We start from the raw sequence: 26,189 nt of genomic DNA on the forward strand, positions 1-26,189 counted from the left end.
GTGTATTTTTATTAGAGATGGGGTTTCTCCATGTTGGTCAGGCTGGTCTCAAACTCCCAACCTCAGGTGATCCACCCGCCTCAGCCTCCCAAAGTGCTGGGATTACAGGTGTGAGCCACTGCGCCTGGCCATTAATTTTTGTATTTTTAATGGAGATGGGGTTTCATCATGTTGCCCAGGCTAATAGACTTTATTTTTTTAGAGCAGTTTTAGGTTTATAGGTAAGTTGACGAGAAAGTGCAGAAAGTTCCCAGTCTGCTGTCCTACACACACACACAGTTTCTCCTGCTGTTAACAACTTGCATTTATATTGTACATCTTTTATAATTGACAAACCTATCTTGAGGCATCCTTTTTTTTTTTTTTCTTTTTTTTCCCAGACAGAGTCTCACTCTGTCACCAGGCTGGAGTACAGTGGTGTGATCTCAGCTCACTGCAACCTCCGCCCCCCAGGTTCAAGTGATTTTCCTGCCTCAGCCTCCCAACTAGCTGGGACTACAGGCACGCACCACCACACCCAGCTATTTTCGTATTTTTAGTAGAGTCAGAGTTTCACCATGTTGGCCAGGATGGTCTTGATCTCCTGACCTCATGATCCGCCCCCCTCAGCCTCCCAAAGTGCTGGGATTACAGGCGTGAGCCAACACGCCTTGCCCTTGAGGCATCATTATCACCCAAAGTCCATAGTTTATGATAGGGTTCATGCTTTTTTTTCTTCGTTTTGAGACAGTGGTGCAGTCATAGCTTAAGCCTTCTGGGCTTAAGTGATCCTCCCACCTCTCCGCACCCCAGCCTTGGGTGCCACAGCCATGCACCACCATGCCTGGCTAACTTAAAAATTTTTTGTAGAGATGGAGTCTCACTGTGTTGCCCAGGCTTGTCTTGAACGCCTGGGCTCAAGTGATCCTCCCACCTCAGCCTCCCGAAGTGCTGGGATTACAGGTATGAGCCACTGCACCTGGCCAGGCTTCACTCCTGATGTTGTATATTCTGTGCATTTGGACAAATGTACAATGTCATGTATCCACCATTATAGTGTCAGACAGAGTAGTTCCACTACCCTAAATATCCTCTGTGCTCTACCCATTCATCCCTCCCTTACCCCAGCCCCTGGTGTTACTGGTGGAGGATGTCCAGGTTCTTGGCATTTTGAACAAAGTATTGGACAAAATGCATAAAGCAACGAAAGAATGAAGCAAAGAAAGCATGGATTTATCAAAATGAAAGTGCACTCCACACAATGGGAGTGGTCTGGAACAAGCAGCTCAAGAGCACTGGTTACAGAATTTTCTGGGGTTTAAATCTCCTCGAGAGGTTTCCCATTGGTTACTTGGTTTATATCCTCTGTAAATGAAGTAGTGGCCCATAACTAGTCTGATTGGTTGCGGAAGGTGACCAACCAGAGGCTGAAGTGAAGTTACAAAGTTACACCTCTATGCAGATGAAAACTAGGCCAGTGACCAGTCTCATTGGTTGCAGGGAGAGGTACTTTCCATTTTTCATCTGCGACACAGAAGGCGGGGGTTGCCTCTGATCCTTTTGTTACTTGGGGCATGGAAAATTTGGGTTTTCCTTTTGATTCAGTTCCAGGAAGTCAGCATTAATCACCCTTAGGTTCCCTGCCTCCATACCCTGTTCTCCTACCTCATTTCCCCCCGAAAGACATGATTCTCATAAATCTTTATGGGAGGTAAAAGGATTGATAGTCTTCTGTAACTGCTTTATGCTGACCTGAGGCACAGTCTCTACCTACTGGGGAATCACAGGACTCTCTCCCCGCCCTGTCTAGTGGAGACAGGATAGCTTCTTGATGGCCAGGGGTGGTGTCTCCATCTGGAACTCTTTGGAAACATTGTCGCATGATCATCTGAAGCTTGATGGTCTCTAGGTGACAGGAAATGAATTTGGTTAAGAGATTTAACAAACATGGTCCAAAAACCAAGGCAAGTATAGTCATTACTAATGGGCTGGCCAGAGGAAGGAGCCATGAACCCCAACTTAGCATTTTTGACCAGGAGCCCCATGACTCAGATAGCTGTTGTCGTATTTTAGAGGCCCAGTTGGGTAGTTTTTGGGTGGCATTTCTTACTAATCCTCATTGGCTGGCATAAAAACAGCATTCTTCCCCTAGAAAAAGACCTAAGCCCCCCTTTACAGCAGTTAGGAGATCTCGTCCCCTTCTGTTTTGCAAAGCAACTGCTGCTGAGGCATCTATTTGATTTCGTATGGTGATGATACTTTGGGCAATGTCTCTATTTTTTTCTTTTTTACTTTGGGCAATGTCATTCAAGCTTTCATAAAATCCTTGGAAAAGCATTGGTAATAGGATAGGGATGTTGCAACCCCGCTAACTCCCCTTCCTACTCCCGCAGTTATTTGTAGTCCTACGAAAAGGGATGTGAGTTGGAGGGTTCATTTGTGTCTGGCAATTGCAGTTAAAGGTACAATGAGGGATTGGTTCTTGGGAGCTATATTAATTTCAGAGGCTAAATAAACAAGTGTAAAGGTTCCAGTCCAATTGGCTGGTAAACGTAAGTAAGAACTAGTTCCACACAGGAAAAAGGCTCCTAGTTTTTCAAGACAAGAATTTTCTATGTTGAACGTGTGGGTTAGCTTGTTGTTTTCACTTTCCCAAGTGGTTAAGGTTCCTACGAAGGTGGCCCCAGTTAAAGGCCGGAAAGGACCTTGGGAAATATTCTCAGTTGACACAGCAGTTCTGTTTTCCCATTGGAGGTAATTAGGCTTAGTGTCTACCAACAAGCATCCAGAGGTATTTCGTACTGGAGAACCAAAAGATAACTAGATGTCTGAGGATTAGTGCAGTCTTCCCAAGGGAAAATATGAACATAGCTAGTGGACTTACCTTGACAGTACTTAGACTGTGTATCCTTTGAAGTGCCCTTATCTAGGGATGGTTTCCATGAAAACCATACAGGTTTTCTAAATGACACAGTCTGGGTAACTGCATAGCTTATGTAATCATGTGAGGGGTTAATCTCTAGGGTATAGTTACATTGATGACTTTTCAAGGTTCCCAGGGCCTGACCAAAATTTTGGCTTCTCTTAATACAAAGTAGCACCTGGAATTTTAGCTCTGTGTACATTGATATTGGGCCCCAGATGGATTTCTGTGGGATGCAACCCCAGAAAGGGTACTCTGATAGTACTGGAGAAGGTTTACTGCTTGTCCTGTCATTGTAGTTCATGTTTTTTTCCCAAGGCCAAAGATTGGGCTGGGATCAGGGTCGTAGTGTATTTGAATGATGCTGGAGATAAACAAAGCCAACAGTCCTTTGCCAGAGCTGGGCTGGTGGTATTTAACTATCTTTGAGTTAAATGTAAAGTTTTTAATAAATACCCAGAATCCATTAATTGCTGGAGGGTTAAAGTGAAGCTCTGTTGTAAAATAAAGCTGATTCTCATTATGCATGGTCCTGTATACGCAGGCTGTGGGTGACCATTATGGAACCAAAAAATACTTATTTGTTATTTTGTGCTATAGAACAGGAACTTCAGGGGTGGATACCTATGCTGTCAGGAATTCTTGTTATAAGAATTAATTAAAACACTTTGCTTAATTATTACAAAGGAAGTGATTCCATTTGTTTAGAAGAAAGCAATTAAATTGTAGAAGTATAACAGTGGCTACTATTATCCAGTTTAAAGTAACTAAGCAACAAAGACACAAAGGAAAGTTGGTAGGCTTTTACTTAAACAGGTACTTAAGGTCTTTCACAAGTTCACAGGTGTAGTGGTTGATGGGAGCTTCAGGTTCCAGGTCTGGGACTTCACATAACACAGGCTTGACACCAGAAAGATGTATCCAACTATCTAATCCTAGTACTTTGACCCCAGAAAGCATGGCCAGTACCATTGAAAATGGTCCCTTCCACTTTGATTGTAATTATTGAGCAGGTGATCCCTCCTATGTTTTAACAAGTACCTTGTCTCTTGGCCTGATTTTGGGTTGGTGGTTAGTTCCTGGTGTGGGGAGCTTTTGAGTTCCAAACTTTTGTAAAGCCTGCTGAAATAATCCCAGGTTAACTAGGTATTTTACTAAACTGGATGTTTCTGGATCAGAGATTAGATCATTAGTTGAAAATGGCCTTTTGTATAACATTTGTGTGGGCTCATATTAATTTTTTCTCTAGGGGAATTATGGATTCTTAAGAGGGCTATGGGCAGTAAGCAGATCCAAGTTTCTGATGTTTCCTGACATAGCTTAGCTAACTCCTATTTTAGAGTTAGCTAAGCTCTTTCCACTTTTTTGGAGGATTGAGGTCTCCATGCTGAATGTAAATAATAGTTGATTCTGAGAACCTTAGCAACCCCTTGAGTTATTTGGGAGACAAAAGATGGGCTGTTATCACTTTGGAGGCTTTGAGGTAACCCAAACCAGGGGATTATTTCCTTTAAGAGAACCTTTATAACTTCATTAAACTTCTCTGTTCTGGTAGGGTACGCATCAACCCAGCCAATAAAGGTGTCTGTTAGTACTGGCAGAAACTTGTATCCTTTGCAAGCTGGCATATCAGTGAGGTCTAATTGCCAGTCTTCCCCTTTAACTTTAGCCAATATATTCACACACAGAATCCCTTCTACAATAAATTTTTCATAAACCTTCTACAACTTGTCTTTTAACCCTCCAAACTTAGGCAAGAAATCCACATTCTCATGCCTTTTACCAAAAGTACATTCTACTTTTTTTACATGAATCCTTTTCACGACTTACACAGACCTTCTATGACATGCCTGGACTTTCTGACTTGTCCTAAACATCCCGCTTTTTAAACAACCATTCATTTAACTTTAGGACAAGAATTTACCATACAAGATCCTTTCTCATACAAAATTATTATTGCTACATCCTTCCCTACCAAGAATACATCTTCATATACATAACTTTCTTCACCTCTCTCCTACGTACTGGTTTCTTACTACCTTGTTTCATAAATAACCCTTTTTTTAAGTCAACAACCTGAATCAACCTTTAGACAACCTCCGAACTACACAAAATCATTTCTTTCTCACCAATAGCACATCTTTTTTGGCACCTTTTGTATACAGAATCATTTGTTAACTAGAATTCTTATCCTTAGTAACCTTAAATTTTAGTGAAATCCTAAAAAGCAAGAAATCCTGAACTATTACATATGAGCATTTTATAGATGAGAAGAATTCCACAACTTTTAGAAACATATTTCCCCATATCATAATCCTTCCTTTTTATTTATTTATTATCATTATTTTTTTGAGATGGAGTCTTGCTCTGTCACCAGGCTAGAGTGCAGTGGCACAAGCTTGGCTCACTGCAACCTCTGACTCCCTGGTTCAAGCAATTCTCCAGCCTCAACCTCCCGAGTAGCTGGGATTACAGGCACGCAGCACCACGCCCAGCTCACTTTTGTATTTTTAGTAGAGACGGGGTTTCACCATGTTGGCCAGGATGGGCTCAATTTCCTGACCTTGTGATCCACCCACCTTGGCCTCCCAAAGTGCTGGGATTACAGGCGTGAACCACTGCACCCAACCCATAATCCTTTCTTTATTGGAAATGACCCAGATATCCAATGAACATCAAAAACAATTTTAAGATTTTAAATTACACAAAGAGTTTACCTAAAACATTTATCCCAATTTCATTTACTCAATTCTTTCATTTTAACATTTTATCTAGATTACTTCTGAAAACTAAGATATTAGACACCATCCTCTAAAGTTATTTCCTTGTTAGCCATTTTTTTATTACCAATGAATATCATTTGCTCACTGAAAAAAAGCCTCAATGTTAAATACACAGGTATTTTTGCCAATAACTCAGAAGATTCAGCTAACAACATTAGTCTCATTTGTTTATTTATTTTTTGAGACAGAGCCTTGCTCTTTTGCCCAGGCTGGAGTGCAGAGGCACAATCTCAGCTCACTGCAACCTTCATCTCCTGGGTTCAAGTGATTCTCCTGCATCAGCCTCCTGAGTAGCTAGGACAACAGGCATGCGCCACCACATCCAGTTAATTTTTTTTATTTTTAGTAGAGATGGATTTTCACTGTGTTGGCCAAGCTGGTCTCGAACTCCTGACCTCAGGTGATCTGCCCACCTTGGCCTCCCAAAGTGCTGGGATTGCAGGCGCTAGCCACCATGCCCGGCCAAACTAGTCTCATTTGTCAAAGAAAGCATACAAACCAGGACCATTTTTTGTTTTGGCTGGGTTAATACCTTTATAACCTTCTGTGTCAAACACTGACACCTTAAAATATCTTGCAAAGACAAATATAAAACCATATATGATGACAATTCTGAAGACATTTCTATTTTCATTTTACCAATAATTTTAAAGCCAGCTTCTTTAGTAAAGATTTACTTAAGTCAGCTGGGTGCAGTGGCTCGTGCCTGTAATCCCAGGCAGGCGGATCACGAGGTCAGGAGATCAGGACCATTCTGGCTAACATGGTGAAACCCCATCTCTACTAAAAATACAAAAAATTAGCCGGGCCTGGTGGCAGGCACCTGTAGTCCCAGCTACTTGAGAGGCTGAGGCAGGAGAATGGCGTGAACCCGGGAGGCATAGCTTGCAGTAAGCTGAGATCATGATGCTGCACTCCAGCCTGGGTGACAGAGCGAGACTCCATCTCAAAACAAACAAACAAAAAAAACCAGCAGCATAAATGCCTGGATACATGCAACTCCATCTCACTTTCCCATTTTCCCATTCAACAGCAAACTCCAGATTCCAAACAATGTTGGGGCCAAACAGTATTGCAAACGAATATCAAGTGTTTACTCCTTAGATTATCAGGGTCAAATTTATTCCAGTTGTTGAGGATGCAGCCAAGCAGGGAGTCCTATTATTGTCTGTAAGAGAGAAAATCCTAAGGAGGGTGTAGTACTATTCCTCAGAACCTCAGCCTAGGGTGCCCCCTTTGGAGAGGTTGAGGTCTGGAGTTGGATCCCCTAGAGGATTCCCCTTTGGGGTCCAATCTTAGAGTGTCAGACATCTCTGACTTTAGGTGGGCAACAGTGCTGCTTTATATGTTTTCCCTCCAGTGGAAATGGTCTACTGTGAGCTTTCCTTTGGTTCCTGGGCGTAATCCCAGACTTTTAGTATCCCACCAATTTCAGTGTGACGTATCTTCCTGCATTCCTCACAGGACTAAGGAGGTTCCGAAACATTGCAGAGTTAATAGTACCAAGGTTGGTGGGGTATTCTCTGTGAAGGAAGGATACAGCAGTATGTAAAAGACTGAGATTGAGAATTTCTTTCTTTCTTTTTTTTTTTTTTTTTTGAGATGGAGTCTCTGTCGCCCAGGCTGGAGTGCAGTGGCGCGCTCTTGGCTCACTGCAAGCTCTGCCTCCCAGGTTCACGCCATTCTCCTGCCTCAGCCTCCTGAGTAGCTGGGACTACAGGCGCCCACCACCACGCCTGGCTAATTTTTTGTACTTTTTAGTAGAGATGGGGTTTCACCATGTTAGCCAGGATGGTCTCGATCTCCTGACCTCATGATCTACCGGCCTTGGCCTCCCAAAGTGCTGGGATTACAGGCGTGAGCCACAGCACCCAGCCTTAGACGGAGTTTTGGTCTTGTTGCCCAGGCTGGCTGGAGTGCAGTGGCATGATCTCGGGTCACTGCAACCTCCGCCTCCCAGGTTCAAGCAATTCTCCTGCCTCAGCCTCCTGAGTAGCTAGGATTACAGGCGTGTGCCGCCATGCCCAGCCAATTTTTTTGTATTTTTAGTAGAGATGGGGTTTCACCATGTTGGCCAGGCTGGTCTCGAACTCCTGACCTCAGGTGATCCACCCGCCTTGGCCTCCCAAAGTGCAGGGATTACAGGTGTGAGCCACTGTGCCTGGCTGGGGTTGAGAATTTCTGTGAGATTCAGGGCAAGCAAATTGATGCTGAAGCAATGACCATCAAGCTATGCCATCCCCTCAGTGGAAGTCTGAGATGTAGAATGTCTACTGAAGCTTGTGGATCCCAAAGGTCTTCAGACAGTCAAATAAATCGAGTAAGAGAAGGTAAGTCAAATGCATGAGATACATTATCTTTTGCCCTTACGGGCTAACTTTAAGGAGAGTTTTGCATAAGAAAAGAGGGTTTAAGTCACCTGAAACTTGTGTGAGAGTTCGCCCTGGACAAGCTGCCGCTGCCAGTTGCATCACAGATAGGGATCAGGACTATAACCGGAAAATAGAGAAAAGAGTATTTTCCCCTTCTGGGCAGGGCAGCTATCCCCATTTACGCCTTGGCCTTCAGGCAACACCAGAGGGTGGCCCTGGCCAGCTGCCCTCAGTTACCAACGAACTAGTAGGAAACAGCAGCTGAAAGATTTTCTGAAAAAGAGAAAAAGGAAAAGGACTAAGGTCCTTCACCCGAACTGGGTGGTGGCGGTCTGGCACTTCCACACAGAAATCTTTCCGTTTCACCAGAGAGTGGCTCCGGCCAGAAACTTACAGTTGCTTCCATGCTTATGTGCTGTCCACCAAGGATCTGTAAGTTGGAAAGGGAAAAAGAGAGAGAAAAGGGTTCCCCTGTATGGAAAAGGGAAAACAAAAAGAGAAGAGAAAGAAATCCCAAACTTCGAGCCTACCTCCTGGCTGGCTCACCAAAATATGTTACCAGTGGAGGGTGTCTAGGTTCTTGGCATTGTGTTCTTTTACTTTTTTTTTTTGAGATGGAGTCTTGTTGTACCCAAGCGAGTTAAAAATACGCCACACTTTGAGACTAATTAAGAGTCCTTTATTAAGCCAGCGGCCAAAGAGACGGCTAATGCTCAAAATTCTCTCGGCCCCGAGGAAGGGGCTTGATTAACTTTTATACCTAGGTTTAGGAAGGGGAGGGGGACTCAAATGCAATAATTCTACAGAAGTAAAAACATGCAAGAATCAACAGAACCAAAATGGTTACAGAGAGATAAACAACTTAAAAGACAAATGGTTACAAGAAGAGCAACGGTACCAGGTGCAAAGTTCTAAATCTTTCATTATAATTAGTTGTAGGGTCTATGCCGGACACAAACTCAAGGTTTTATGTTGTTATCTCTTTGAGAAAAATCCTGGGAACTTCATACGTTGTTGGTGTTAGTACCTTATCAGTTAATTGGGCTCTTTTGAAATGCTGAGGATCTGTTTACCCAGGCCAACCCCTTATGAAAGGGGGTTGGGTAAGGAGCCCTTAGTGTCTTGTAAATTCAGGGGTCAATTGGAGCTTGTCCGGCCTTCCCAGCTAGAGAGAGTCTTATTTACATGAGAAGCAAGGCTTAGGTGATTAAAGAGACAAGCAGGACAAAATTCAAAGTAACGAGTTAGAGTAAAAACAAGGTTAGGCATTTCAGTCTCACTCTGTTGCCCAAGCTGGAGTGCAGTGGTGCGATCTCTGCTTACTGCAAGCTCCGCCTCCCAGGTTCACGCCATTCTCCTGCCTGAGCCTCCGGAGTAGCTGGGACTGCAGGTGCCCACAACCACGCCCAGCTAATTTTTTGTATTTTTATTAGAGACGGGGTTTCACCATGTTAGACAGGATGGTCTCGATCTCCTGACCTCGTGATCCACCTGCCTCGGCCTCCCAAAGTGCTGGGATTACAGGCATGAGCCACCACGTCCGGCTGGTTCTTGGCATTTTTAACAAAGAATTGGACAAAACACACAAAGCAACAAAAGAAGCAACAAAAGCATAGATGTATTGAAACAAAAATGCACTTCACAGAGTGGGAGCAGGCTCAAGCAAGGCTCAAAAGCACTGGTCACAGAATTTTCTGGGGTTTAAATACCCTCTAGATGTTTCCCATTGGTCACTTGGTTTACACCCTATGAAGTAGTGGCCCATGACCAGTCTGATTGGTTGTGGAAGGTGACCAAGCAGAGGCTGAAGTGAAGTTACAAAGTACACTCTATGCAGATGTCTGACTGGTTGCAGGAGGGGACCAATCAGAGGCACTTTCCATTTTTCATCTGCAACACCGAAAGTTGGGGGGAGTTGCAAAGGGAGTAGCCTCTGATCCTTTTGTTATGTGGGCATGGAAATTTAGGGTTTTCCTTTTGATTCAGTTCATGAAGTCAGCATGAAGCAGCCTTAGGCTCCCTGCCCCCAGACCCTATTCTCCTGCCTCACTGGCAACCACTGATCTTTATCTTGTCTCCATAGTTTTGCCTTTTTCAGAATGTCATAGTTGAGGTCATTCACTCTGTAGCCTTTTCCAACTGGCTGCTTTCACTAAGCAACATGCATCATGTGTATCTTCACACCACCCTCTCACGTTTCCCCCAGGCTGGAGATGTTGAGTTTATCTGAATTTTTCTTATGTCTTCCTGCTCCTCCTTCCTTGTAACTCTCTCGCCTGCAGCCTCTGTTATTTCCTCCTCTGAAGGTGCACCCAGGCTTACTTATCTACCCTCCTCCCTGGGCCATGCCCTGCACACCATACCTCCGTCATGTCATTCTGGATTCTGTTTACTGTCAGTCTTTCTGTTTGGCATAGACATCCCTCTTGGCTGGCCTGTGAGGACAGCCCCTTTCCTCCTTTCATGCTCCTAATGGAGAAGCCACTGCAAGATATTTAATGTCCTTCACCTGATTTTCCATGGCCTGGCAAAACCTGGACACAACTCAGCCACCCACTGACTTCTTTCCTGCTTCTCATCCTCAAATACCCTTCATTGGGCTGTTGTTTCTTTTGAAAACATCCTCCCATGGGGGATTCCACAGTGACTCCCCGGAGGAACCACAGAGTTGGGATGAGGACAGTGCAAGTGTGAGAGTGCTGGGTGTGAGGGCACCAGGTGTGAGGGTGCTGGTTGCGAGGGCACCAGGTGTGAGAGTGCTGGTTGCGAGGGCACCAGGTGTGAGGGTGCTGGGTGTGAAGGCACCAGGTATGGGGGTGCTGGGTGTGAGGGCACCAGCTGTGAGAGTGCTGGGTGTGAGGGTACCAGCTGTGAGGGTGCTGGGTGCATGTAAGGATCTTGCCCAGGAGGGAAGAGAGCTTTTGATTGAGAGGAGGGAAACATCCTCTCAGAAGTCAAGAGATGGCCACAGAGTGTAGTTAATGTGTTGCCAAAGAATCCTTGTGTCCTCATGAGCTCAGAGAGTGAGGCATGAGAACTTGAGGTAGGCCTCAGTAGTGTTGGCCGTGGTGGCCATGCAAACATAATGAACAGAGTGACAAGCAGAGGGGGGATCTTTAGGACCTGGACAAGGATCCTGAGCTGGGAGCCTCTGCCACTCATTTTTAGAGGCTCCATATCTTCAACAGAGGGGAATCCCCACCAGGACAATAACAAGGATGGCAAGGTCAACCATATTTTGTAATGTCAGTGCCAGACACTGTGAGGCTCACATAGTGATTCATTGATGCCTCAAAATAAATCTTGTAGGCTAAACATTCTTACTCCGGGCTACAGCAAGGAAAATGAACCTCTAAGAGGCTAAGGACCTGTCTGAAGTGGCAAACGGTGGAGCCCAGGTGCAGCCAGTCACGCTGACCATGCTGCTTCAGAGACCATGCAGTCTTTTCTGGAGATCTGTTGGGTCAATTCGGAATATGCTTAAATAAGTTTTTCTCTGTTTGCAGCCTGAAGAAATGGTAGAATTGGTGCATTAAGAATATGAAGTCAGTGTTGATGTTTGAGATGCGATTATGAGATCCAGAAGTGCAGCAGAAACTGATATTCTAGGACTAAGCACCAGTTAGGAGTCTGTGTTTGCTTCCTGTGGCTGCTGTAAAAAATCACCACCAACCTGTTGGCTTAAAACAATGCAAATTTATTCTCTAAAAGTGCTGGAGGCCACAAGTCCAAAATCAATGTCACTGGATCAAAATCAAGGTGTTGATACGGCTGTGCTCCCTCTGGATGCTCCAAATGGAAAACACATTTCTGTCTTTTCCTTCTCCTGTTGGTTGCAGCATTCTTTCCAGTCTTCAGATATCTTCTGCCGTGTCTTCTCATCACCTCCTCTGTGTTTCAGATCTCCCTCTGCCTTTCTCTTATAGGAACACTTGTGATTACATTTAGAGCCCCCTTGGATAATCCAGAAAAAAAATCCCCATTTTAAAATTTTTAGCAAGGTGTGGTAGCAGGCACCTGTAATCCCAGCTACTCAGGAGGCTGAGGCAGGAGGATCACTTGAACCTGGGAGGTGGAGATTGCAGTTAGCCAAGATAATGCCACTTCACTCCAGCCTGGGCAACAGAGCCAGGCTCTGACTCAAAAATTAACAAAACAAAATAAAATAAAAATACTAATCACAGAAGGGTACGTTGGCTTGGCTGTAATCCCAGCACTTTGGGAGGCCAATGGGGGAGGATTACAAGAGCCCAGAAGTTTGAGGCTGCAGTGAGCCATGATTGTGCTGCTATCTGGTCTGTTCAACAGAGCAAGATCCTGACTGTAGAAAACTAAGTAAATAATAATAATAAAATTCTAAACACATCTGGACAGTTCCTTTTTCCCAAAAGTTCACATTCACAGATTCCAGGGGCTTAGAACATACATACTTTTTGCAATGGTTAATGGCTTTATATCCTGCAGACCCAGTTCATTCTGTGCATTTCTCTTTTTATCTTCACCTCCCTGCTTATTCGCTTTTTTGAGACAGGGTCTTACTCTCTCACCCAGACTGGAATGCAGTGGCCCGATCTTGGTTCACTGCAACCTCCATCTCCCAGGCTCAAGCGATTCTCCTACCTCAGCCTCCCGAGGAACTTAGACTACGGGCACCCACCACCACACCTGGCTAATTTTTTTTAATTTTTATTAGAGACGGGGTTTTACCATGTTGACCAAGCTGGTCTCTAACTCCTGACCTCAGGTGATCCACCTGCCTCAGCCTCCCAAAGTTCTGGGATTACAGGTGTGAGCCACTGCACCTGGCGCCTCCCTGCTTTTTCTTATTCTTCTGCCCTCTGTATGGGGACTAGTGTTACTTTGTCACTTCTTTATTACGTTTGCTTGTATTTTGCACTTTACCACTGATACCATGTTTGCTGATCCATCCCTCCCTTTCACAGCCTGCATACGGATTACACTTTGTAGTTTGGAAACAAACCAGAGACATCTCCATTAAACAGTTGTCTCCTTCATCTCCCCCTCCCCCTCTGATGCTTCTCCAGTAACTTAGGCATTTTGGATTTCTTTCAGACTGGAAAGCTACTCTTGAGGAGAATAGGTTGAATTCTGAAAAAGATCAAGCTAGGGAAGAACTATCCCACCACGTGGAAGTGTACAGGAGTGTACAGGAGGAGCCACCCTGTTTGGTATTAGGAAAAGTGCAAGATCAGAGCAACCAGTTAAGGGAACACCAGGAGAACTCCTTGAGGTTCATGGTACTCACCTCAGAGAGACTGTTTGCTCAAAGGGAACATTGTGAGCTTGAACTTGGGGGAGGTTATTCTCTACCTTCTACTTTAAGCCTTCTACCTACAACATTACCTACAAGTACAGGTTTCCCTAAGCCCAACTCAAAAGTTAAAGAGTTGAAACAAAATTCAGCTTTCATTAATCATGAGAAAAATGGAGCAGATGGGAAGCACTGTGAGAGTCATCAGTGTGCTAGAGCTTTCTGTCAGAGCGTTTACTTGAGTAAACTTGGAAACATTGAAACAGGAAAGAAAAACCCTTATGAATATATTGTCAGTGGTGACTCTCTCAACTATGGCTCCTCCCCTTGTTTTCATGGTAGAACTTTTTCAGTGAAGAAAAGTGATGACTGTAAGGATTATGGAAACCTCTTCAGTCACAGTGTGTCTCTGAATGAACAGAAGCCAGTGCATTTTGGGAAAAGTCAGTATGAGTGTGATGAGTGCAGGGAAACCTGTTTTGAGAGTCTGTGCCTTGTAGAAACAGAAAGAAGTGGCCCTGGAGAGACCCCCTTCAGATGTGAGGAACGCTGTGCTGCCTTCCCCATGGCCTTATCTTTTTCTGACTGTAATATCATTCAGACTACAGAGAAGCCATCTGTGTGTAATCAGTGTGGAAAATCTTTCAGCTGTTGTAAGCTCAGACACCAGAGAACACACACTGGAGAAAAGCCCTTCGAATGTACTCAGTGTGGGAAATCTTTTAGCCAGAGCTATGACCTTGTCATACATCAGAGGACACACACTGGAGAGAAGCCCTATGAGTGTGACCTGTGTGGGAAATCCTTCACCCAGAGATCCAAACTTATTACGCATCAGCGAATTCACACTGGAGAAAAACCTTATCAGTGTATTGAATGTGGAAAATCCTTCAGGTGGAACTCTAACCTCATTGTACATCAGAGAATTCATACTGGAGAGAAACCGTATGAGTGCACTCACTGTGGAAAGTCCTTCAGCCAAAGCTATGAGTTAGTTACACATAAAAGAACGCACACTGGAGAAAAACCCTTCAAATGTACTCAGTGTGGGAAATCTTTCAGCCAGAAGTATGACCTTGTCGTACATCAGAGGACACACACTGGAGAGAAGCCCTATGAGTGCGACCTGTGTGGGAAATCCTTCTCCCAGAGTTCCAAACTTATTACGCATCAGCGAATTCACACTGGAGAAAAACCGTATCAATGTATCGAATGTGGGAAATCCTTCAGATGGAACTCTAACCTCGTCATACATCAGAGAATTCATACTGGAGAGAAACCGTACGATTGCACTCACTGTGGAAAGTCCTTTAGCCAAAGGTATCAGTTAGTTGCACATAAAAGAACTCACACTGGAGAAAAGCCCTATGAATGTAACGAGTGTGGAAAAGCCTTCAATCGAAGCACTCAGCTCATCAGGCATCTGCAAATTCACACTGGGGAGAAGCCGTACAAATGCAATCAGTGCAATAAAGCCTTTGCAAGGAGCTCCTACCTTGTGATGCATCAGAGAACTCACACTGGTGAGAAACCTTTTGAGTGTAGTCAGTGTGGGAAAGCCTTTTCAGGGAGCTCTAATCTTCTTTCCCATCAGAGAATTCATTCTGGAGAGAAACCCTATGAATGTAGTGACTGTGGGAAATCCTTCCGGCAGCGATCTCAGCTTGTCGTGCATCGGCGGACACATACTGGAGAGAAACCTTAGGAGTGCAGTCATTGTGGGAAAGCTTTCAGCCAGAGGTCTCCCCTCATCGTGCACCAGAGGACGCATGTCGGTGGGAAGAGCTATCAGTGTGACGTGTATTAAGCCAGCAGTTGCAACTCATTGAACATCAGAGAACATATCCTGGAGGAAAACCCTATGAATGCATTGATTGTGGGAAAGCCTTCAATGATCGCTCAACCCTTAGTAAACATGAGAGGACACACACTGGAGAGAAACCTTATGAATGCGACCACTGTGAGAAAGCCTCTAGCCAACGGTGTCAACTTACTAGGCAGCAGAGAATTCATACTGGAGAGAAGCCCTATGAATGTTAACAAATGTGGAAAAGCTTCCAGTTACGATACTTCCCTCATTCAACATGAGAAAGCTCATGGGCAAGAAACCCTGTGAATAACCAAGATGGAGCCAGATGCAGTTGCCAACAACTGTAATCCTACCACTTTGGGAGGCCGAGGCAGGTGGATTGCTTGAGCCCAGGAGTTTGAAACCAGCCTGAGTGACATGGCAAAATCCTGTCTTTACAAAAAAATACAAAAATTAGCCTAGCATGGTGGCGCATACCTGTAGTCCTAGCTACTCAGGAGGCTGAGGTGGGAGGATCACTTGAGCTTGGGAGGTGGTGGTTGCAGTGAGCTGTGATCATGCCATGACACTGCTGCCTTGTGAGAGAGTGAGACACTCTAAATAAATAATAACCAAGATGGGAAATTTCCCTGCCAGACCCTGTTTACTAGAAATCAGGTGGCCAAAACGTGACTCAGAGTGGGGCTTCATGACCATGTGCATCAGAATTGCCTGGAGTGTGCACTGAAACTGTGTATTACCAAGCTCACTCTAGCCAACTAAATAAAAATCTGGTAGTAAAATCCAGGAGTCTGCAGTTTCTAAAATCACACAGGGGAGTGGGCACGGTGGCTCATGCCTATAATCCCAGCACTTTGGGAGGCTGAGGTGGGTGGATCACGAGGTCAGGAGATTGAGACCATTCTGGCTAATACGGTGAAACCCTGTCTCTACTAAAAATACAAAAAAATTAGCTAGGCATGGTGGCAGGCTCCTGTAGTCCCAGCTACTCAGGAGGCTGAGGCAGGAGAATGGTGTGAACATGGGAGGCGGAGCTTGCAGTGAGCTGAGATCACACTACTGCCCTCCAGCCTGGGCAACAGAGCAAGACTCTGTCTCAAAAAAAAAAAAAAAAAAAAATACAGGCCAGGCACAATGGCTCATGCATGTAATCCCAGCATTTTGGGAGGCAAAGGCAGGCAGATCACCTGATGTCAGGAGTTCGAGACCCGCCTCACCAACATGGAGAAACCCCATCTCGACTAAATATACAAAAATTAGCCAGGTATGGTGGTGGTAATCCCAGCTACTCGGGAGGTTGAGGCAGGAGAATCTTGACCTGGGAGGCAGAGGTTGCAGTGAACCGAGATCAAGCCATTGCGCTCCAGCCTGGGCAACAAGAGTGAGACTTCATCTCAAAAAACAAAAAAAGGACTCTGGTGAGGCATGGTGGCTCATGCCTGTAATCCCAGCACTTTGGGAGGCTGAGGTGGGTGGATCGCTTGAGGACAGGCGTTCAAGACCAGCCTGGCCAACATGGCAAAACCCCATTTCTACTAAAAATACAAAAATTACCCGGGTGTGGTGGCACACGTGTGTAATCTCAGCTACTCGGGAGGCTGAGGCATGAGAATTGCTTGAACCTGGGAGGTAGAGGTTGCAGTTAGCCGAGATCATGCCACTGCACTCTAGCTTGGGCAACAGGGCTAGACTCTGTCTCAAAAACAAACAAACAACCCTGAGCTGGCTGTAATGGCTCATGCCTGTAATCCCAGCACTTTGGGAGACCGAGCAGCCAGGCAGATCACTTGAGCCCAGTAGATTGAGACCAGTCTGGGCAACATGTCGAGACCCCATCTCTACAGAAAATACAATTAGCTGGGCATGGAGCTGCACACCTATAGTCCCAGCTACTCGGGAGGCTGAGGCAGGAGTATTACTTGAGCCTGGGGGTGGGGGGGTGGTCTCACCTGCAGTGAGCTGGATCACACCACTGCACTCCAGCCTAGGCACCAGAGCAACACTGTGTCTCTAAAACAAAACAACAAAATATTGGACTCTCAATATTTCAGGGGTTCAGTTGTGCTTTAACTTTGTTGCTCAGTTGGTTTGATTGTAATCAGAACTGGCAGCATATTAATACTTATCAGGGGATGTGAAAACAGGAGTCCAAATAGTATGTTCACAGAAGGTTACAAGCACATAATTTAAGTTGGTCCACTCAGCAACATGTTCCCTAAAAGAAAAAAATGTAAATTGACAGTAGTGGGGAGAGTGGAAGAGGCCATGTCTACATATTTATTTATTTATTTATTTGAGACAGAGTCTCACTCTGTCGCCCAGGCTGGAGTGCAGTAGTGTGATCTCTGCTCACTGCAAGCTCCGCCTCCTGGGTTCACACCACTCTCCTGCCTCAACCTGCCGAGTAGCTGGGACTACAGGCACCCGCCACCACGCCGTCTAATTTTTTGTATTTTTAGTAGAGACAAGGTTTCACTGTATTAGCCAGGATGGTCTCGATCTCCTGACCTCATGATCCGCCCACCTCAGCCTCCCAAAGTGCTGGGATTACAGGCATGAGCCGCCACACCCGGCCACATTTATTTTTCTTTTTTTGACACAGGCTGTTGCTCTGTCACCCAGGCTGGAGTGCAGTGGCGCAGTCATGGCTCACTGCAGCCTCACCCTGGCTCGACTAATCCTCCTGTCCTGGCCTCCTAAGTAGCTGGGACCATAGGCATGTGACATGAAGCCTGGCTAAATTTATTTTTTTAGAGACGAGGTCTCACCATGTTGCTCAGGCTGGTCTTGAACTCCTGGGCTCAAGTGATCCCCAGCCTCGGCCTCACAAAGTCCTGGGATTACAGGCATGGGCCATGGTGCATACTATTACTGCACATTTAAGCAGGATAAGAGCCAATGGGAGGGTGAGCATGGTGGCTTATGCCTGTAATCCCAGCACTTTGGGAGGCCGAGGCGGGCGGATCCCTTGAGGTTAGGAGTTCGAGACCAGCCTGGCCAACATGGTGAAACCCCATCTCTACTAAAAGCACAAAAAATTAGCCAGGTGTCATGGCATGTGCCTGTAATCCCAGCTACTCGGGAGGCTGAGGCAGGAAAATCACTTGAACCCAGAAGGTGGAGGTTGCTATGAGCTGAGACGGCGCCTTTGAACTCCAGCCTGGGCAAAAAAGTGAAAAGCGAGACTCTGTCTCAAAAAAACAGAAAGGGCCGGGTGCGGTGGTTCACGCCTGTGATCCCATCACTTTGGGAGGCCAAGGAGGGTGGATCACGAGGTCAGATCAAGACCATCCTGGTGAACACGGTGAAACCCCGTCTCTACTAAAAATACAAAATATTAGCCAGGTGTGGTGGCAGGTGCCTGTAGTCCCAGTTACTCGGGAGGCTGAGGCAGGAGAATGCCATGAACCCAGGAGGCGGAGCTTGCAGTGAGCCAAAATCATGCCACTGCACTCCAGCCTGGGCGACAGAGTGAGACTCGGTCTCAAAAAAAAAAAAAAACAAAAAAAACAACAACAACAACAGATGGAAGTATAGCCAATAGCGAAACATACAGAATGAGTAAGGCTGGAGGCTGGAGAGGGTCAGGCGAGGAGAGGCTGTGGCAGCAGATGTGGCAGCCCCAGCAGAGCCATAGATTGATAGACCAGAAAGTGGGTTAATCAAAGGTCTGTCCATGAAACTCAGATTCTTCCCCATTTTTTTTTCCTTCCCTGGCATTAACTATCTGGCAGTGGGTTCGCAAAAATTAAAGTAGGGAAGGAGTCACGTGCTAAAAGATTAGTTGTGGGGACAAGGGAATCTGATGTATTTTGCTCTGCAGCAAGGGCTGCTTTATTCTGGCATTTCAGAACTTTTTACCTGATAGCTGGTTCTCGCCCTCTTCACCCTCGAGCAAAGCGTACTGTTAAAGCAGCCCCGCCTGTCTGTGGAGCTTCCCGTCTGCTTTCTGATAGCCTCTTCAATATGGGTGGGAGGCAAGGAGCAAAAGATAAAGCCTCTGTCATGAGAGAAGGTATCTAAGACAGCAGAAAAGACAGATATTCAGAGGAACCAAATATTCTTTGTTTTTTGAGACAGAGTCTCGTTCTGTTGCTCAGGCTGTAGTGCAGTGGCACGATCTCCGCTCACTGCAGCCTCCACCTCCCAGGTTCAAGCAATTCTCCTGCCTCAATGTCCCAAGTAGCTGGGACTACAGGCACGTGCCACCATGCCTGGCTATTTTTTGTATTTTCAGTAGAGACGGGGTTTCATCATGTTGACCAGGCTGGTCTCAAACTCCTGACCTCAAGTAATCCGCCCACCTCAGCCTCCCAAAGTGCTGGGATTACAGGTGTGAGCCACCGCACCCGGCAGAATCAAATATTTAAAGCATTTTGTTAACCTAAAAGTGAGTCAAGAAAGGGTTACAAGGCCGGGTGTGGTAGCTCATGCCTGTAATCCCAGCACTTTGGGAGGCCGAGGCGGTCAGATCGTGAGGTCAGGAGGTGGAGACCAGCCTGATCAACGTGGTGAAACTCCATCTCTACTAAAAATACAATACAAAAATTAGCTGGGCATGGTGGTGGGCGCCTGTAATCCCAGCTACTTGGGAGGCTGAGGCAGAAGAATCACTTGAAACCGGGAGGTGGAGGTTGCAGTGAGCCGAGATCATGCCATTGCACTCCAGACTGGGTGACAGAGAGAGACTCCATCTAAAAAAAAAAAAAAAAAAAAAAAAAAAAGTGGGGTGCGGTGGCTCATGTCTAATCCCAGCACTTTGGGAGGGTGAGGCAGGCGGATCACGAGGTCAGGAGATCGAGATCATCCTGGCTAACACGGTGAAACCCCGTCTCTACTAAAAATACAAAAAATTAGCTGGGCGTGGTGTCGGGCGCCTGTAGTCCCAGCTACTCAGGAGGCTGAGGCAGGAGAATGGTGTGAACCCGGGAGGTGGAGCTTGCAGTGAGCCAAGATCACACCACTGCACTCCATCCTGAGCAACAGAGTGAGACTCTGTCTCAAAAAAAAAAAAAAAAAAAAAGGGTTACAAATAAAAAATAAGACAGACCAGGCGTGGTGGCTCACACCTGTAATCCCAACACTTTGGGAGGCCGAGGCAGGTGGATCACCTGAGGTCGGGAGTTTGAGATCAGCCTGACCATCATGGAGAAACCCCGTTTCTACTAAAAATACAAAAAATTAGCCGGGCATGGTGGCACGTGCCTGTGATCCCAGCTACTCAGAAGGCTGAGGCAGGAGAATTGCTTGAACCCAGGAGGCACAGGTTGCGATGAGCCAAGATTGAGTGCCATTGCACTCCAGCCTGGGCAACAAGAGCAAAACTCAATCTCAAAATAAATAAATAAGTAAAAAGACAGATACTTTGATAAAATAGAACAATGAGAACAAGAACAGACTCTTTGACATTACAGGTAAGATTGTTCAATGTTATATATAAAATGTTTATTGAGAAACAGAATGCTTGTTCCCTGGTGCTGCAAAGAACTAGCACTCGAACATAAATTTAATTCTCTCAGCAAGGCCGTTTTTACTTTCTGCAGAAAGGGTGCTCATCACAGATGGAACAATGGCAAGAGCACACCTGAACAAAGGAGGGAAGCAATTTTTATTCCTTACGCAGTTTGTCCCTGCTACTGTGTCCTGTCTCCATTGGCTGGAGCCAGACTGCACAATCTAAACTAAAACTAGATTAGCTAACAGTTTAAAACTTTTCTAAATAGGTAAAAGTAATGGAAAGACAAAGGAAAAGAGGAAGTTGCTTATGCCGGATATGGAAGGAGCATAGGCTGTGAGCTGGAACGTGCCTCTGAGCACATCCAGCGCAAATAATCTTGGTTAAGGTACAAGGACATAGAACGTACTACGTGCCTGTGAGCACGTCCAGCACAAATATCTTGGTTAAGGTACAAGGACATAGAATGTACTACGTGCCTGTGAGCACATCCAGCGCAAATAATCTTGGTTAAGGTACAAGGACATAGAACGTACTACGTACCTGTGAGCATGTCCAGCACAAATATCTTGGTTAAGGTACAAGGACATAGAATTTACTACGTGCCTATGAGCATGTTTAACAGCTACATAAGATAGGGCCTAACAAAGACTTATTAGCACAAAGCAAGGAGGCTTCCAGGAAGTTAGTTTATAAAAGAAACTATTATTTTTTAACACTTATGATTTATTCTTTAACAAGAAGGGAAACTTTGAAGAGGAACTTTTACTTTCCACATTGAACAAATAAGTAAGAAAAAGAAAAAGGCAAACTTCCCCAGGGCTGAAAGGAAATTTTCAGGTCATGCCATGTATTACCAGAATTAATAAGATCCATGCATCGTGGAAAATTGAGAACACCACGATTAAAAACAGATGGCAGGCCGGGCGTGGTGGCTCATGCCTGTTATCCCAGCTTTTTGGGAGGCTGAGGCGGGCAGATCACCTGAAGTCAGGAGTTTGAGACCAGCCTGGCCAACATGGTGAAACCTCATCTCTAATAAAAATACAAAAATTAGCCAGGCATGATGGCAGGCGCCTGTAATCCCAGCTACTCAGGAGGCTGAGGCAAGAGGATCGCTTGAACCCGAGAGGTAGAGGTTGCAGTAAGCTAAGATTGTGCCACTGCACTCCAGCCTGGGCAACAAAGCAAGACTCTGTCTCAAAAAAAAAAAATGTCAGGGCCAGGCGTGGTGGCTCACACCGGTAATCCCAGCTACTCGGGAGGCTGAGGCAGGAGAATCGCTTGAACCCAGGAGGTGGAGGTTGCAGTGAGCTAAGATTGTGCCACTGCACTCCAGCGTGGCGACAAAGCGAGACTGTCTCAAAAAAAAAAAAACAAAAAAACAAAAAAAAACAGATGGCAGGGCCGGTATGGTGGCTTACGCCTGTAATCCCAGCACTTTGGGAGACGGAAGCAGGTGGATCACTCTAGGTTAGGAATTTGAGACCAGCCTGGCCAAGATGGTGAAACCCTGTCTCTACTAAAGATACAAAAGTTAGCCAGGGGTCGTGGTGCATGCCTGTGATCTCAGCTACTCAGGAGGCTGAGGTAGGAGAATTGCTTGAACCCGGGAGGCAGAGGTTGCAGTAAGTCGAGATCATGCCACTGCACTCCAGCCTGGGCGACAGAATGAGACTCTTTCTCAAAACAAAGAGCAGATGGCATGGCAGAACCTTCTCTAGAGAAAATAGTTTTCAATCTAAGAAAGAAATAGCTTTAATCTAGGAAAGGAATAGGGTAAGAAAAGGAATGTTTATTCACCCATAACTTAAAAAAAATGTAATTGAAGGCTTCAAGGTAAATTGTGCTCAAACTATACAAATTCTTCTAGATGGTTATAGTTCCTATGTGAAGGTAACTTTAGAAAGTAGTGTTCACTTGACACTGATGCTAGTAATTCTTGCTGGAGGGTGCAAAAAGCTCATGAAATTTGAATAAAGGAGGAGGAGATGCAGTCAGATTGTGTTGATTGACCCTTCAGGGAATGGCATTTGCATAGCTGTGACATGAACCCTAGGTATTGGCTTTTTTTTTTTTTTTTTTTTTGAGAAGGAGCCTCACTGTGTCGCCCAGGCTGGAGTGCAGTGGCACGATCTTGGCTCACTGTAACCTCGACCTCCCAGGTTCAAGCGATTCTCCTGCCTCAGCCTCCTGAGTAGCTGGGTTACAGGCGCGCGCCACCACGTCCGGCTAATTTTTGTATTTTTAGTAGACACGGGGTTTCACCATGTTGGTCAGGCTGGTCTCCAACTCCTCACCTCGTGATCCGCCCACCTCGGCATTCCAAAGTGCTGGGATTACAGGTGTGAGCCATCGCACCCGGCCTGTATTGGCTTTTAATTTTTAGGAAGTAACACATGGCTGTGACCTGACAACTTCATAGTGGCAGGGCACTGTTGTCATTATTCCTGTAACTGACAACGTCAGCCCCACCTGCAGATGTGGGAGAGTAGATGGGGAAAGTAGTAGTGAAGAGTAGAGGTTTCCCTTACCATCCTTTTAGGAAGTAGGCTTTTAAACAGGATATGTAAGTTTACTTAGGAGATGAAAATTAAAGCTTGAAATGTAATATGAGAGGAATTGGCAGCGGATGTGAGTCAGATCCTCACCTGTCAGAGCAGGAAGTTAGTAAAGACTAAAGATGATTGGCTGGATGTGGTGGCTTATGCCTGTAATCCCAGCACTTTGGGAGGCTGAGGCCGGTGGATCACCTGAGGTCAGGAGTTTGAGACCAGCCTGGCCAACATGGTGAAACTCTGTCTCTACTAAAAATACAAAGATTAGCCCAGCATGGTGGTGGGCACCTGTAATCCCAGCTACTCAGGAGGCTGAGGCAGGAGAATCGTTTGAACCCGGGAGGCAGAGGTTGCAGTGAGCCGAGATTGCACCACTGTGCTCCAGCCTGGGCAACAGAGTGAGACTCCGTCTCCAAAAAAAAAAAAAAGACTAAAGATGATCAAAGATTAGAGTTACAGAGGTGTCCTCGAGAAGAACTGGAACAGCGATGGTTAAAAGTGGCTGGAGGTGGGTGCGGTGGATGTGGTGGTGCACACCTGTAATCCCAGTGCTTTGGGAGGCTGAGTCAGGTGGATCACTTGAGCCTAAGAGTTGGAGACCAGCCTGGGCAACATGGCGGGACCTAGTCTTTACAAAAAATACAAAAATTAGTCAGGCATAGTAGCACATGCCTGAAGTCCCACCTACTCAGGAAGCTGAGTTGGGAGGATTCTTTGAGCCCAGGAGGTTGAGGCTGCAGTTAGCTGTGATTATGTCACTGCACTCCAGCCTGTGTGACAGTGTGAGACCCTATCTCAAAAAAAAAAAAAAGTGATGTCGGGAGGCTGAGAGGATGAGTGACTGAGGCAGGAGATGAGTACTTTCCCTTTTAAGCCCATAGCATTTAATTCCCTGGTGGTTCACTTCTTATTTGGATAACTAACAAATTATTTCAAATGTGTGCCTATAAGTGAGAGAAGCAATGGTACATGAGGTCAGCATTTGATTTGTGGGATTATGAACAATTGTCCTACTCTGCTTTTGATTCAGTGTCGCTGTATTAGTGATCTGACAATTTAAAAAATCAAGCAAGACCAGGCTGGGTGCAGTGGCTCATGCCTGTAATCCCAGCACTTTGGGAGGCCGAGGCGGGCGGATCACTTGAGGTCAGGAGTTCAAGACCAGCCTGGCCAACATGGTGAAATCCTGTCTCTACTGAAAATGCAAAAATTATCCGGGCGTGGTGGTGGGTGCCTGTAATCCCAGCTACTCGGGAGGCTGAGCAGGAGAATCGCTTGAACCCGGGAGGTGGATGTTGCAATGAGCCAAGATTGCCCCACTGCACTCTAGCCTGGGCAATAGAGTGAGACTCCTTGACAGAAAAAAAAAGCTTAAAGAAAAGATGTCAGACTTGTCTGTTTGGCCAGTTTGAGTTTATTTCAGCAGGCAGGGCAGGAAGGTTCCTTGGCTTCCTGGAATCCCCTGGAGTTGGATGGGTGTGGTGGCTTACACCTATAATCCTAACAGACCAAGGTCCAGGTGGAAGGATCAACTGAGGCCATGAGTTTGAGATTAGACTGGGCAACATGGCAGGACTCTGTCTCTGCAAGAAATAAAAAACCAGGTGTGGTGGCACCCGCCTGTTGTCCCAGCTACTCAGGAGGCTGAAGTGGGAGGATCACTTGAGCCTGAGAAGTTGAGGCTGCAGTGAGCTGAGATTGCACCACTGCATTCCAGCCTGGGCAACAGAGTGAGACCCTGTCTCTTTAAAAAGAAAAATAAAAATAATCCCTTGGATTTAAAGGAAGTGGGTTAGTCCTTGAAGATTTGATTTTCCAGAATTCTTATCAAGAAGAAGTCGAGACGGGAGGATCATGAGGTCAGGAGTTCAAGACCAGCCTGGCCAACATGGTGAAACCCCGTCTCTACTATAAATAAAAAAATTAGCTGGGCATGGTGGTGCATGCCTGTAAATCCAGCTACTCAGGAGGCAGAGGAATGAGAATTGCTTGAACTAGGACCTGGGAGGCGGAGGTTGCAGTGAGCTGAGATCGTGCCACTGCACTCCAGCCTGGGCTACGGAGTGAGTCTCCTTCTTGAAAAAAAAAAAGAAAAGAAAAAGAAAAAAAGGCCGGGTGCGGTGGCTCATGCCTGTAATCCCAGCGCTTTGGGAGGCCGAGTCAGGCGGATCACGAGGTCAGGAAATCGAGACCATCCTGGCTAACACGGTGAAACCCCGTCTCTACTAAAAATACAAAAAATTAGCCTGGCGTGGTGGCAGGCACCTGTAGACCCAGCTACTCAGGAGGCTGAGGCAGGAGAATGGCGTGAACCCGGGAGGCGGAGCTTGCAGTGAGCCAAGATCGCGCCACTGCACTCCAGCCTGGGTGACAGAGCGAGACGCTGTCTCAAAAAAAAAAAAAAAAAGAAAAGAAAAGAAAAAAAATGAAGAAGAAGAGGAAGTCAGTGTGTCCCAGGGAGTGCAGACCTGAGAAGGTGATGATATCCTGGGACTGGGTGGAATCCCTTCTGAAGGGGCAAGACAGGTATGTGAATCTGCATTACGGCCAAGTACTGAATGTACTTCCCCATGGTCACCCTGGCAATTACCTGTTACCTTTTCTTAAAACCTTTTGCAATAACATAGCCCTCATGATTCACAGGACAACCTGAGGTTTAGATGCAAATTGCCTTGTCTGTTGTCACCTGAACAGAACACGTAGGCTCTGCTTCCTGGCCAGATGGTGGGTCCCTCTGCTACGACCAACGCCTCTGTGTAGCTTTCCAGATGGCCAGTGTTCTTTTTCCTAGGAAGAACCCCACAACAGATCCAGCAAGTTGGTCAAAGCATTCAGCAATTCTCCCTGACCAAGCCTCCAGTCGTAGAGAAGCTTTTCTTCAGCAAGTCTTGAAATGGCTCAGTACTAGAGTCAGTTGCAGAACATGTATGCAGTGCCCCCGTGTCCTTTCCAAAATGGGGGCTCTGTATGTGATGGGAGCGGGGATTTGGTGGTTATGTTTTTCTCTGAGACTGAGCCCAGTGGGAATCACGCAGGA

General features: G+C 45.9%; 1 protein-coding gene and 1 long non-coding RNA gene across 39 annotated transcripts in view; one reads left to right on the forward strand and one right to left on the reverse strand.

Annotated features, from left to right (window-relative positions):
- The window catches only part of ZNF544 (zinc finger protein 544), a 49,209-nt gene that overhangs the window by 18,288 nt on the left and 4,732 nt on the right, over positions 1–26,189 (forward strand). For 10 of the 38 annotated variants that reach the window (XM_054539197.2, XM_054539215.2, XM_054539196.2 and 7 more), the window contains one exon: positions 13,131–15,921. The exons of 9 other annotated variants lie outside the window; for them this stretch is intronic. In XM_054539197.2, coding sequence (XP_054395172.1) covers positions 13,131–15,034 — 1,904 coding nt within the window. In that variant the 3' untranslated portion in view covers positions 15,035–15,921. Of the gene's footprint in view, positions 1–7,287; positions 8,016–11,563; positions 15,922–26,189 lie in introns of those variants that run through there. 19 more of the 38 variants (XR_010138686.1, XR_010138685.1, XR_010138684.1 and 16 more) reach the window with 12 other exon arrangements.
- Positions 11,734–17,521, reverse strand: LOC129051809 (uncharacterized). The gene is made up of 2 exons (XR_010138687.1): positions 17,089–17,521; positions 11,734–12,122 (listed from the first exon to the last, which is right to left on the reverse strand). It is a non-coding gene; the product is annotated as an uncharacterized LOC129051809 (long non-coding RNA).

This window comes from Pongo abelii, chromosome 20 (genome assembly GCF_028885655.2).
Source record: "Pongo abelii isolate AG06213 chromosome 20, NHGRI_mPonAbe1-v2.0_pri, whole genome shotgun sequence".
Lineage (NCBI taxonomy): Eukaryota > Metazoa > Chordata > Mammalia > Primates > Hominidae > Pongo > Pongo abelii.